Below are 14,067 nucleotides of genomic sequence, written 5' to 3' on the forward strand. Positions count from 1 at the left end.
TTAGCCGCTTTCTATGATTCTAACACAACAATGGTTATCGGAAAGTACTTTTTTTTTGTAAATTACAATGATATAGAGCCTATGGTCCTAAATCGAATTCATAGCTCATTTTTTTTCATTACACGTGTATGCATACGATTGAATGATTCTTTTCGAAATCATATATGAATTTGTCACAAGCTGAACTAAATTCACTTCAAATGGCATGAAACAACAGGTGAAAATGATCGAACACACAAACAAAGATGTTACTCACTTATCCTCCTCTTCTATAAATATTAAGAGAAAGCTTGATTAATAAATCATATATATATATATATATATATATATATTACTTAACTTTGATCCGGTGTGGAGCCAAAAGTTCTGAAATCGATAATCTGTTACCCATTTACCAGCCAACAATTTTGAGTCATGAACATATCCAGTTGTTAGATGATAATTTCCCGGTAGCACATCATCCTTTTGTGGTCATAGTGTTTGTGGTGTATTTATAAAAATATTATTTGGTGTACATATATAGACTAGTAATCTAATTGGCTTTGGTTATGTATACAGATCATGTGGGAAGAGAAGGTGAGGGAGCTAGAGAAGAAAGTAATGGCATCATTGAGCGATAAATTTAAAAATGTTAGTAATTTCAATACGTTGGAATTGCTTGAACACATAGATGACATCGAAAGGTTGGGTCTTGGCTATCGGTTTCAAAACCACATACAAACATTACTAGATCATGTAATCACATCAGCAAATGGAAATAATGTTGAGCTTGAAGAGAAAGAATGTAGTCTTCATGAGGAATCTCTTCGATTCAGGATTATAAGACAACATGGTTATAATGTGTCCCAAGGTACTTCTTTTCTTTCTTTCAAAACCCTTCACGAATTTATATTAATCAAACCAAACAGTCAAACACTCACCATGTAATATGTTTACATTGGTTGTCTTTTATACAACCTTCTACAGATTCAAAAGCAAAGATAACTATTATACGGTTATGAGATAATAATAGTTAACCACTTTCCCTGTAAATCTATAATCATGGATCTTAATCGGTGCATCTCTTAAATATAATTACATTTTCACTATGACCCCTTGGCTATTTTACATAACGGATAAGATACCAAAACATATTATTACGTAATTACGTACATGACACATAACTCTCATGAAAACTTAATTTTATCACACAATACGTATACGACAAACTTATTGATCCAAGTTTGTCTTTACATGGTCTGAAACTTCTTTCTCCAAGTCATGTATGAAATGAATTTACTTGAATCGAATGACCAATCCTCTGACTTAATAAACCCGGCTTCCCATGATTGTTGATGTTTAGTGCACACATGGGGAGTCAGAAGGGTCGGGTTGGCCGGTTGATGGATTTTCAGTTGGCGCGTATTGAGATTTTTCAGCCCTCACCCGACTCATATGTATATTTGTGTCGTGCCGACCCATTTAAATATGTGTTGTGTTTCAGTTGACTCATGTTAAGTTTGCTTACAAATATTAATAATCAGTGACTTGGTAACAATTTAAATAGTTAATTACTCCATTTCATATAACACATTTTTGTAGTTTGTGATATTTGTGTGTGTTTATCTCTAACTCATAATTACAAACTTGGGTTTACATATACAGCTCGTGATTAGAATAAGAGAATGAAAATAATCAGAGAATAAACAGTAAAACTAACAAAATAATAGTTGGAAGTGAAGAGGGTAAAAAAAGGTTTAACAAGAAAAATAATTTTACTTAAAAATTCAATAGTTAATTTAAGAATTAACAAATCAAAATATTTAACTTAAAAAATCTAACAATTTTAATATCTAAAATCAAAATATTAATATCTTAGAAACTCTTAAACGGGTTAACAAGTCATCCATATTATAACGGGTCATATTCAAGGTGAGCCTTGGGTCACACCGGCGGGGGGGGGGGGGGGGGGGGGCAGGAGACGGCCATCTCAAGGCACATCACGACCTATAGGCAACACCGGCGAGACCCGGGAAGGCAACCCGATTGGGTTTGTTTTGTTTAAGACAACCGGTCGTATCAGCCGACACAAAACATGTTTTTCTTTTCATGTCAGGTCCGTGTCATGTTAGAAATTTTCTCCTTTACCTATGACATGGCTACCCACATCTTTCACTACCGCATCCGTAGATGCACCTAAATGGTCTTACTCGAATTTGAAAATCTTAAATCCTCTTGGGCTGCCACCAAACCTAGGCATGCTACCCCTCCCCACAAGTCACCAACCATTCTTCTTTGAAGATGAATCACTAAATTGACCTTTATTTGTGATTCCCCAAGACCACCGACTTTCTTCCCTATGATTTTTCTTGTCCTCTTGTATGTAATTAACGAGCACAACAACAATCTGAAACATGTTTTATATTTCTCTATATTCCTTTCCCTTCATGTTTCTGATATGCACACTAAACAAATAGCAGACAATCTGCTTGATTGTGTCTAATGTAAAAAAACAAGAGATTGGAACAGCCTACAACACTCCTTATTGCGACTGACTTAGACTATCAGCTATGGATGCCAATATGCCGCCCAATAGCTGACCTGGCCAGCGGTGCCGGCGGTGAACACCGCCCCGGGCGTGTTGGTGCCGCCCAACGGCAAAGTTATTGTGGAGAAATCACCGCCATCTTCACCGCTCAACTATTCCTCTTGTATTTAATTTCATACCCATTACACACACATCTTTGCACAAACGTTTTTTATTATAAAAATAGACAAAATGACAAAACAGGTCCTTTATGTTTTCATGGTTTTTCAATAGTCGTCCTTTGGAAAACTTAATGACTGAAATCATATTCTGTGTTGCTAAAATGTTTCACAGTACGTCCATTTCCACTAACCCAGTTAAAATTTTTCGTTAACTTTGGTAATGTGCAAAGCATGTGAGGGTAGTGTTGTAAATTTACATATTTATTTATTAATTAGAAAAAAATTAAATAAATATATTTAAAAACAAATATCTCTCTCTCATTCCTTCTTCCTCTCCAAAACACCACCATACACCCCTCTCCTTTCTCTATCTTTACACCACAAAACCACCACCATACCATAACCAACCAAACAACCAACACCACCTCCACAACCTCCGTCACCACACCAGACCAACAACGGTCATTGACCCCACCACCGTCTACCCCCGACAAAGATGGCAGCACCAAATTAAGTTCGTTTGCCGGAATACGCTACCCGGAATTCGCTACCTGAAAAGTCTGAATGCTTGTGCAAGTCCCAATCTATCATTCCCTAAATTACGGGGTCTTGATTTTGTCGTTTCTCACCGGAAAATGCCGACGGCAGGTCGGAGCCCTAGTTATTGACCGGAATTGCGGGAGTTGCAGGTCTGCGTCCCCCAAATGGTTGCCGGAGAAGACGACCAAGCCTGAATTACGGGAATTTGATGTCTTCTCCTCCACTGCTACAAAATTCATCCAAACTCCGACTGGTGTGTGGTTTTAGACTTTAGTGTTTATGAATGCTTAAAGATGAGGGTTAAAAAGATAAATATGTTTATTTATTCAAAGACCAAATATTTAAGTCAATTACACAAATAACCCCAAGGGATAAAAAGACTAAATTGCCCTCACATGAGGTGCACATGACTGGATTTAACGAGAAAAACTAACCCTCGTTAGTGGAAATGACGAACCGTGCAATGTTTTTTGAATATAAAGGATATTTTATGTCATTAAGTTTGCGAAAGAACAACCACTGAAAAAACGTGAAAACATAAAGGACGAGTTTTGCCATTATGTCAAAAAAATAAATAAGTAACTAAAGGAGAAGAAGACAGGAGCAAAGAAAGTTTGGAAGAGAACAAGCTAGAGTTAGTTTGTTTGTGAACAAATATATTAAGGCCCCAAGTGATTATTATTTTATTGAAAAAGGAAAGAAGTGGTGAATTGGTGAATTGTGATCCATTTATATGATATTATGAAAGAGAGTTTAGTGAGGTGGGATATGATGTGGTGCTAACGTGGCGTTGTAAAGTGGGAAACAAAATGGCATCCACACCCTTTAGTCTTATAGAATTTGAACACCCTTCTAGGATTTGGTTTTCTTGTGGTGACCGGCAAAACAGGTCCTTTATGTTTGCACGGTTTTTCAATAGACGCCCTTTGGCAAACTTAATGACAGAAAACATCCTTTATATTTGAAAACTCTATCACGTTTTGTCCTTTAACCCTAACCCAGTTAAGTATTTTCGTTAAATTTGGTCATATGCAATGCACACGAGGGTATATTTGTAATTTCAAATGTTTATTTAATAACTAAGAAAAAGTAATATGTAAATTCATACTCTCTCTTCCCCGTCTCTTTCTTTGTCTTCTATTTCTCTCACCTCTCTCTCTCTCTCTTCTGCAACTCATCACCACTAAAACCACCACCCCTACCATCACCAACCAACGCCACATTTGAAAATCCCGTCACCCACCTCCACAAACTCCGCCACCACACCAGACCGCACCACCGTCTACGTACCTCGGCAAAGACGGCGACACCGAATTAAATCTGCTCGCCGAAAACCGTTAACCGGAAAATTGATTTTGTTGCTGGAATACTTGAAATGGTGTTTGGTCAGTGAGGAATGCTTGTGCAAGTCTCAATCTGTCATTCCCCTAAACTACTGTTGCCATAAAACCAACCCATTCCCCCTCAGGCTGATCCGTGATGTATCACCTAAGCCTAGATCTACAATAATCGAATCCCTAGATCTATGTTAGAAGTTAGAACAAACTAAACTCCACCACAAAACCCGATTTTTGAATCGATGATGGTTTGTTGTGTTTTGATTGTGGTGTCGGGCCGTTCCTGGTTGTAGCAGCGACGGTTATGGTGGTGGTTATTTGCTTGTTGAACACTGTATTTACTCAATTTTCAGGGAAATCTCTGATGCCTGTTCATAAGGTTTTGAGAAATAAGAAGAAAAAAGAACATTGATTAGGTTTTGAGAAATAAGAAGAAAAAAGAATATTGATTGAAAGAATATGTGGATAGTGATGGTGGGTGGATCGTGAGGAGGGAGGGAAATAGAAGAGATATTATTCTTTTAGTTTTATTTATTAAATTATTTATGTTAAATTACATAATTGCCCTCATGTGTAATGCACATGACCAGATTTAACGAAAAAAGTTAAATGGGTTAGGACCAAATGATAGAACGTGATAGAGTTTTTAAACATAAAGGATGTTTTCTGTCATTAAGTTTGCTAAAGGACGACCGTTGGAAAAACGTGCAAACATAAAGGACGAGTTTTGCCATTTTGTCTTAGTTTTTTTTCAAATTTCAAACAGCCCTTCGACAACTCTTGTGTGATTGGAATTAAACATTGGGAATATGTAAACTGGTATTTGATTGAATATAAAACGTGTGTCTATTACAATGAGAGAGCAACTCTATTTAGAGGGATGGAGAAGAAGCCCTAAGTAACACTCATCCTCAAGTTGGAGCTCATATGTTATATAAAGTCTATGTGTGTCTTTCGGAGTGGTTTAATAAATATATCTTCTAGTTGGAATTCTGTTTTGACGTGAATTGGCTGAATAGATGGAGGATCTGCTTTAGTGTCTACGTTTTGATTTCTGATTAGATGACAATCGACTTCAATATGCTTGGTCTTTTCATGAAACACTTGATTCCAGGCTATATGTATAGCTGATTTATTATCACGGTATAATCACATCAATTCCTCATAAATAGCCAATGTTTTGAATCCCGGACCGGACCGGCCGGTTCGACCGGGAACCGGTAAGCATCCCGGTCTGGGTCGTATCATATAGTCGTTTTCTAATAACCCGGCCGGGTTTGAAGGTTTGCAGCCCGACCAAAACCGGTGAACCGCTGGCTCAACCGGTAAAACCTTGTTTTTTATTAAATCAAAAACAATGTTCACTAAGGGAATGGAACCCAGGCCAACAGCCGAGTTGATAGCTTAACACACAACCAAATAACCAATCCACCAAGCCTTAGTGATGTTTTAGAAACTAAAATAAACTCAGAAACAAGCATTATAAATGTAATAATGGTTGAATTTCTCATTAATGTGATTTTAGTAGAGTATATATTTTTGCCTAAAATAGAATATAAATATTATATATGTTGTCAATAATCATTTAAAATTTTAACTGATGTTTAGCCACAATTATTGTTTTTTTACATATATAAATCATATATGTTCATACATACATATATATATATATATATTAATATTAATTATGATGTCATCCGGGTTAAACATCAGTCCCCCAGGTCGGTCCGACCTTTGCCCCGGTAAGGCATCCGGGCCGGGTCTGAAAACATTGAAATAGCCCTGAGTTCTTCAAAAAGTCGACGAAACCATATCATCTCTGATAATGTTACATCTGCCATGGCTCTGTACTCTAATTGTGCACTTGATAAAGATACCTTGTGTTGCTTTTTACCTTTCTTGGACACAAGATTTTCTCAAACAAATACGCAATATTCGATGGTGGACCGTCGTGAAATAAAACAACCTTTCTACTTATGAGAATCCAGATATACATTTATCTCCATCTTCTATAAAAACGGCCACACGACAATGACCTTTATTAGAATACAAGATCCTTATACCTGGTGTAGTCTTAAGATACCTTAAGACACGAAGAGCATCATCCTAGTGACTAGTGTATAGTTGTGGCCATAAACTGACTTAAGACATTGATGAGATAGGAAATATCGGGCCATGTAATTGTGAGATAGTTAATGTTCCCAATTAATCTTCTATGGCGCTCTTGATCCTTCATTAGACTTCCGTCCTCTCGAAGTAGCTTTCACATAGTAAGCACTAGAATATCAACAGGCATGTAACCTAGTAAGCTACACTTAGTCAACATATAAAGGACATACTTCCTTTAAGATGGAAGTATCCCTTGTGAAGAACGAGATACTTCTATGCCAAGGAATTGGTGAAGTCAACCTAAGTCGCTGATCTTACTTGGGATTGAAGAAACTGTTTGAGCTTGGTAATCCAAACCTAATCATCCCATGTAATTATGATGCCATCCAAATAAACAAATACAATAATCCTTCAACTCTAACGGTGTCTGAAAATACAAAGTGACCACACGCACTATGAACCATCCCAAACTCTTCCATGGCACTAGAGAACCGACCAAACCATTCCCTAGGAGATTGCTTAAGATCATATAGTAAATGGCGTAATATGCATACTTTCGAGGCCTCCTCTTCGACAATTAACCCAGTTGGCTGCTCCATATACACATTCCTCCTCAAGAACACCATTAAGAAATGCGTTCTTGACATTAAGCTTATGGAGCGACCAATGATTAATGGCGGTGACAACGATACAAATCCGCACATACGGCATTTTGGAAACAGGGGAGAGAGTTTCATCATAATCAATACCATATGCCTGAGAATAAACCTTAGTAACCAATATGGCTTTCAGGCGATGCAGAGAACCATCTAGACTAAGTTTGACTATATACACCCAACAATTACCAACAACACACTTGCCCTGAGGAAATGTTTCAAGATCCCAAGTATGATTAGCTCTGAGAACCCCTATCTCGTTTTCCATAGCATGTCCCATCCTAGGTGAGCTAGATTTGTCATCACATTCCTGGGAATGGGGTATGAATCAAGGGTAGTAGTATAGGCATGAGACTTGGGTGAGAGGCTAGAGTATGCAACATAATCTTGAATAGGGTAACGGGTGTGGTGTCTAAGTTCTTTGTGAAAAGTAATTGGTATATAGGGAAGTAATACACAAGGAGGGTCATAAATAGGTGTATTGGGTGTAGTAGGGGGGTGGTATCTTGTAAGGTTGTAGGATGGGGTAATGGTGTGTTGACTAGGGATGCATGTCAACTCGTTGTAGGCAGAGGAGCTCAGGACATACCATAGTTATGGCCCGGTTTTTAATCAAGGGTCTATGTTGTGTAACTCTTACCTTGTCGAGCATATGTAAAATGTAATAGCGGGGATTAATAGCAGGGATTCTGTCGATAGGCCTGAAGTAGTAGGGACCATAGGGGTAGAAGATGTTGGAGTGAAAGATTCGATAAAGTAAGGACACGACTCACGAAAAGTGACATCAGACCGGTTAAGTATCGATCAAAAAAAGTACTATAACATCGATATCCTTTTTGAACACAAGAGTAGCCAACAAAGACACAAAGAATTGCTCAAAGTTCAAGTTTAGAGATCCCTGGACAATGATCATGAACATATACTATGAATCCAAAAATTTTAGGTGGTATAGGAAAAGGAGTTCCTCTAGGGAAGAGGACAGAAAACGGAGTTTTATGAAGAATGACAGCTGAGGCCATACGATTATCAAATAAGTTGCAGTAAGGACAAGTCTCCCCAGAATCGATGAGGGGCAAAAAAATGATTCATGATTATGTGAGTGGCATTCAATAAGTGAATCTTGCATTCATGAACACAATTTTGTTGAGGTGTATACACACATGAATAGTCATGATCAGTTCCATGTGTTTTCAAATATGTAGAAAAGTCATTAGAGAAATATTCTTTTGCATTATCGGTACATAAGGTTTTAATTAACATGTTGAATAGATTTTGGACGTACGAATGAAATTCATGAAAAATTGAAAATATTTTAGCATGAGATTTCAATAAATAAACCCAAGAAGCACGAGAATAATCATGATCAATAAAGGTAATAAAATACTGAAAACCTAAAGTTGACATGGTAAGGCAAGGGCCCCATACATCATAATGCAGAAGTTCAAATGAGGTATTGACTTTCATTATTAGACACTTTAGGGGGATAGGGAAGCTGAGTGTGTTTATCTAGCTGACACAACTCACAATGAATATTAAACGACGAAAGTGGAATATCAAGCCTTATTTACCTCGGAACCACTGTAGAGGGATGGCCTAGTCGGCAGTAACCTCCCTGATACTGAATTCACACGGGATGTGATGGTAAGAGCAAACGAAAGAGGCCTCCTAATTCGTAACTGATGCCAATCAGTTTGTTCATTCCCAGTTCCTGAAAAATACAATGAGTTGGAAATATTATTACACATAAAGTATTTTATTTTGTAATTTGACTACTTAACATAAGTTGTTCGAAATTGTTGAGACTAACATTACAGAGGGAAGGTTTAGGTTTATCAAAATCCGAATGGATCCAATGCCATGAGCGGGGCATGAAGATCTATCAATAAGATGAGTCGGTTAAAGGAAAACATTATGTAAGCTAGAAAGGATACCTTGAATCTCATTCATGTTATGAGTAGCTCCATAATCAACAACCCATACTAGAAAACAAGCCAGATATGGCCAAGTTGGCGCGTGGAGTGGAAGCAGCTGACTAGGAGGCTACGTTTACTTAACAACGAAGGTCGAGCACTAGAGTACTTATGTGATATACCGTCAATAAGCGTCATCTCCGTTACAGATGATATGTGGATGCAATAAAGGATGTAGCGGTTGAGTGACTTAACAACGAAGGTCGAGCATTGGAGTACTTATGTGATATACCAACAATAAACATCATCTCATCATTTTTGTTGTTGCGCTCCTCTTGAACCTTCAAAAAATTAGTTGGTGGAAATTAGCTCGTAGTTCATCTTGAGAACTAGGTAAAATAATCAGTGAATGTAGAATCACCTTGCTCGGCTCTGATGTAGGCTTGGACCAAATAATATGAATGAGATAGACATTTCTTTACCGAGAAAGATAAGGATATATGATCCCACATTCCATTCACAATAGGAAAGTTTGAACAATAGTAAGTATATGTGGCTCCAATGCATTTGATAGAGCCATTGAATTCCATTTTCATCAATATGTCATTCCCGGGAAACCAGGTCAGGGGTTGTTTAGTCAAATGATCTTCTTTATCCACGCTTGCAAAACCTTTATGAACAAAAAGACTCTAAGAACTCCAATTACTAGATTCGAGTTGCATGACAATGCGCAAAAACCGAGGCATAGTTGATTATACTATGATTTATTTAGTTTATGGGAGTAGGTATGGTCTCTTCTCGTCGACCATCGAAAGTTGATTAAATCGGGGCAGGAAAGGATGATGGCTGGAGAGAACAGGGATCAAATCAAAGTTTATAGTATACAAATTAGAACAATACTAAATAGGAGCTAGAGAGACAGATCGACGACAAAAATTGGTGACAGACGGCGATAGATGGTGGCCAGGGGAGTTAGACAGCGGAGGAACGCAAAAAAGTGGTCAGGGTTGGTTGATCTCCTTTTTTCAGACGGTGGTGAAAAAAACGGTGCCCAGTGGCGTTGGCACGCTCTCTCACACGTCGAGGAATGGAAAATTAGCAGTGGGAGGCGGCAGCAAATCGACGACGACTTTGCATGGTCACCTAATCAGAGGCCGGCGAGAAGGATGATGGTGGTGACTGAATAGGTCAGCCGAAAAAGGATTTCGTGAATTGGAGAGCAGAACACAAACACGAACTAGAACCGTCAGTCTGTAGCTAAAAGGAAAATTTGGAACATGAGCATAAATTGGATTCAGGTTTGAACCAAGAGCCTTAGCTTTTATACCAAATAAATTTAGGTATTTGATTGAATATAAAACTTGGGTCTATTACAATGGGTGAAGCACTTTATGTATAGAGATGGAGAGGGGGCTCTAAGTAAATACTAGTTACATAAAGGGGGCCTAGACTACTTACTAGTTACAATTAACAGAATCCAATCACTGTCTTTAAAGTTCGACTTCCCAAAATGAAAACAATTTTTTGATTAAAGATTGAATACAATGATCTTGATCTTAGTTTTGAGCCATTTGCATTGATACCACATTCGGAATCGGAAGATTAATGAAACAACCATCAAATAAAGAATAAAATATGAACAAGAAGAACGAGGGATTAACCCTACATGAATTTGTATTTATTAAACCAGACACTCACAGTATCGGTTTACATTGGTAAGTTTTTATACATCCTTCTATCATGAGATAACCATTTTTCCTATAATTATATGGATCTTAATCAGTGCATCTCTTTAACTTAAATACAGTTTAATGGACGATTTTATATAATACATAAGTAAATAAAACATATTATTAACTAATTAGATAAAATACCATAACTTTCATCCAAACTTGTTCACACATTTAAGGCCAACAAGCGGAAGCATAAAGAAAAAAAAAGAGAATACATTGAACAAAATTTGATTTTTGGAGGCAAATTCCTAAAAAAGGAAGTGATTTACTCGAATCAAATACTCACAAAAACTATAAGACTACAACTTGTAAGATTCAGGAAAAAACTAGACTAAAAAATCACGACATCAGATGATGGAATTTATGTACGATTGGGAGGACAAACCATCGATGAGTGTGGTGCCACATGAACAGAGTCCGGAGTCATTTCGTTACATTAGTTTCGTAAGTTATATGCCTTTATAAGTTTACCGTTTTTCTAGCCTAATAGCTCAGTTTCAGTTATCATTGATCCTACAAAACAAATCATTTTTTGTATATATTCCAATGCCAATGATCAATACCTTTGTTTTCAGTAGAACTGGTTTTGCCATTCAAAGGGGGATTGCGACGCAGCTTGTTTGCCCGCTTACCTTCCTATTTATTGTAATTGGATCATTTTTAACTTAATTATATAGGCAGCTTTCCATGTTTTTTAAATGATCAACTAATTCGGCATTTTATTACCATGTTAATTTGACACAGATTTTCTTAGGAGATTCAAGGAAGATCACAGTGGCTTCATTGGATGTAGACATACAGATGTCAAGGGAGTGCTAAGTCTATATGAAGCTTCACATCTTGCTTTTATGGAAGAAAGTGATTTGCATGAGGCTAAGTTATTTGCAACCGAACATTTGTTGAAATTTAAGGGTGAAGAAAATGAAGCCCTTGATCACATAAACTATGCATTGGAACTCCCTTTGTATCATAGGATGCTTAGATTACAAGCAAGGCAATACATTGATGCATACAATAATCGACGAGATGCAAATCAACTTTTTCCAGAGCTTGCAACATTGGATTTCAACATGATTCAAGCGGCATACAAAAGAGAACTTAAAGAAGTATCAAAGTAAAACTTGTCTTTTATCAACACTCGAAATTAAATTTAAACATAGCATAGATAATAACATGACTAATTCACAATATAAGATGACAACTTTTCTTCCTTTATATATAAATAATAGGTGGTGGAAAAATGTCGGCCTTGTACACAAGTCAGGCGTTGTTAGGGATCGACTCGTGGAATGGTTCTTTTGGACAGTTGGAGTGGTTTTTGAACCTCAATATCATACATGTCGTGTAGGATTAACAAAAGTATGCGCACTAATTTCTGTCATGGATGATATCTATGATGAATATGGTTCAATAGATGAACTAGAGATTTTCACAGACGCGATCAAAAGGCATACACTTTTGAACTATAAAGTCTACTAGGTCCATGTAGTTTAACCATAATTCTATAAACTTTTTTAGATGGGATAGCAATGTAATGAAACGTATGCCAGAGTATCTGCAACTAGTTTTTGCAACTCTTTTCAGCACGATTACCGAAATGAGTTCAAATAATTCAGACGCACAAAGAGAAGACATCACACTTGTCCTTGTAAAAGTGGTTAGTGTTATAAGGAATTCTTATACTGCTTTTAAGACACTAGCTAAAAACTTCATCTCTTTTTGTTGTGGGCATTAAAGTGGGGAGAATTACTTGAAGCGTTCCTTGTGGAAGCAAAGTGGACTCAAGCTAAACACCTTCCAACATTTAAAGATTATCTTGATAATGGATGGCGATCAGCTTCTGGAGTAGTTATACTTACACATGGATACTTTTTAATCAACGAAGAAATCGAGAAAGATGTAGTTGAAACTTTGGAGAGGTATCATGATCTCATGAAATGGTCATCAGTGATTTTTCGACTTTACAATGACTTGGTTTCTTCAAAGGTATGCTTTATAGTTGATTCTATTGTTTAAACGTATTGTGAGCCAACTTTATTAATAACTAAAGATATTATTATTTTTTATTTATAAATTATCTTTCAGTAATTTGTTAGTCATTATAATTTTGTCATAAGGAGCAAGAATGTCATGACACCATGAAAGAATTCTGAAGTTTTTCATTAAACAATTAGTAGCCTTTTACAACATTTATGTGTCTAGAGCCATATATAGTGGTGTTTACAAGATAATGATAATTAAAAATAATTATACTAGAAAGTACTTAAAAGGCTTGCAAATTTTAAAAATAATACTTAATAAATAAGTAACACCATCAATAACTACAGTTTAAATACTTGGCAAACGTGTTTTATTGTTGTTATTTTTTTGTCTTAGTTTTGTTCCCTTTTTGTAGAATGAGATACAAAGCGGTATAAATGTAAATGCAATATCTTGTTACATGAATGAGAATGGTGTTTGTGAGGAAGTTGCCCGTGCATATGTAAAGACTGTAATTGACAAAGCATGGAGGAAACTGATCAATGTGCATGTTGCTTGTTCTCAAGATTTAAGGAATCCGTTTATCGATATGGCAATTAATTTAGCTCGAACTTCATGTTGTGGATACCAATATGGTGATGGGCATGGAGCTCCTGACGCTCCAGCCAAAGATATGGTCATCTCCATGATTATTAAGCCTGTTACATTCACAAACAAAGGAGCGTAAGTATGCTTAAATGTTTGGCATGTAAACCTTAGTGCAATACCAAATTGAAGGATCCGAATGACAAATACGAAAAGTAGGAGGATGGTACATAAGTTCTCAAGGGAGGTTATGGTGGAGATCTAAATTTCATGGACTAAATTGAATAACTTGATTTATAGGTTATTTATTTATGGAATTTATTTTAATTAGAATTAGATGTTGTTTATGTTTCCTGATTCTACTTTGTCTTGTTTATCCTGCCTATAATTATGGAATAGTTTATTCGTTTCATTGTATCCTAATATCATTTATTATTAATAAAAAGCGTTATATAAAGTTTATGCAATATTGTGTTCAAGTTTCTTGATTCACTTGATCAAATTAGTTCAACAAGTGGTATTCGAGCCG

General features: G+C 36.6%; 1 protein-coding gene across 1 annotated transcript; it reads left to right on the forward strand.

Annotated features, from left to right (window-relative positions):
• The first annotated feature begins 30 nt into the window (after window positions 1-30).
• On the forward strand, window positions 31-13,690 carry LOC143543142 ((E)-beta-ocimene synthase, chloroplastic-like). Its single transcript, XM_077035531.1, has 8 exons — window positions 31-44; window positions 284-449; window positions 559-850; window positions 11,718-12,087; window positions 12,203-12,421; window positions 12,492-12,630; window positions 12,711-12,959; window positions 13,369-13,690. Exons 1-8 carry the CDS (start codon window positions 31-33, stop codon window positions 13,678-13,680), a joined length of 1,761 nt encoding a protein of 586 aa, XP_076891646.1. The 3' UTR covers window positions 13,681-13,690.
• Window positions 13,691-14,067: the final 377 nt, after the last annotated feature.

Source organism: Bidens hawaiensis, unplaced genomic scaffold (assembly GCF_021521415.1).
Source record: "Bidens hawaiensis isolate Kalapana, Puna unplaced genomic scaffold, B.hawaiensis_p1.1 tig00013069_1, whole genome shotgun sequence".
Classification (NCBI taxonomy): domain Eukaryota; kingdom Viridiplantae; phylum Streptophyta; class Magnoliopsida; order Asterales; family Asteraceae; genus Bidens; species Bidens hawaiensis.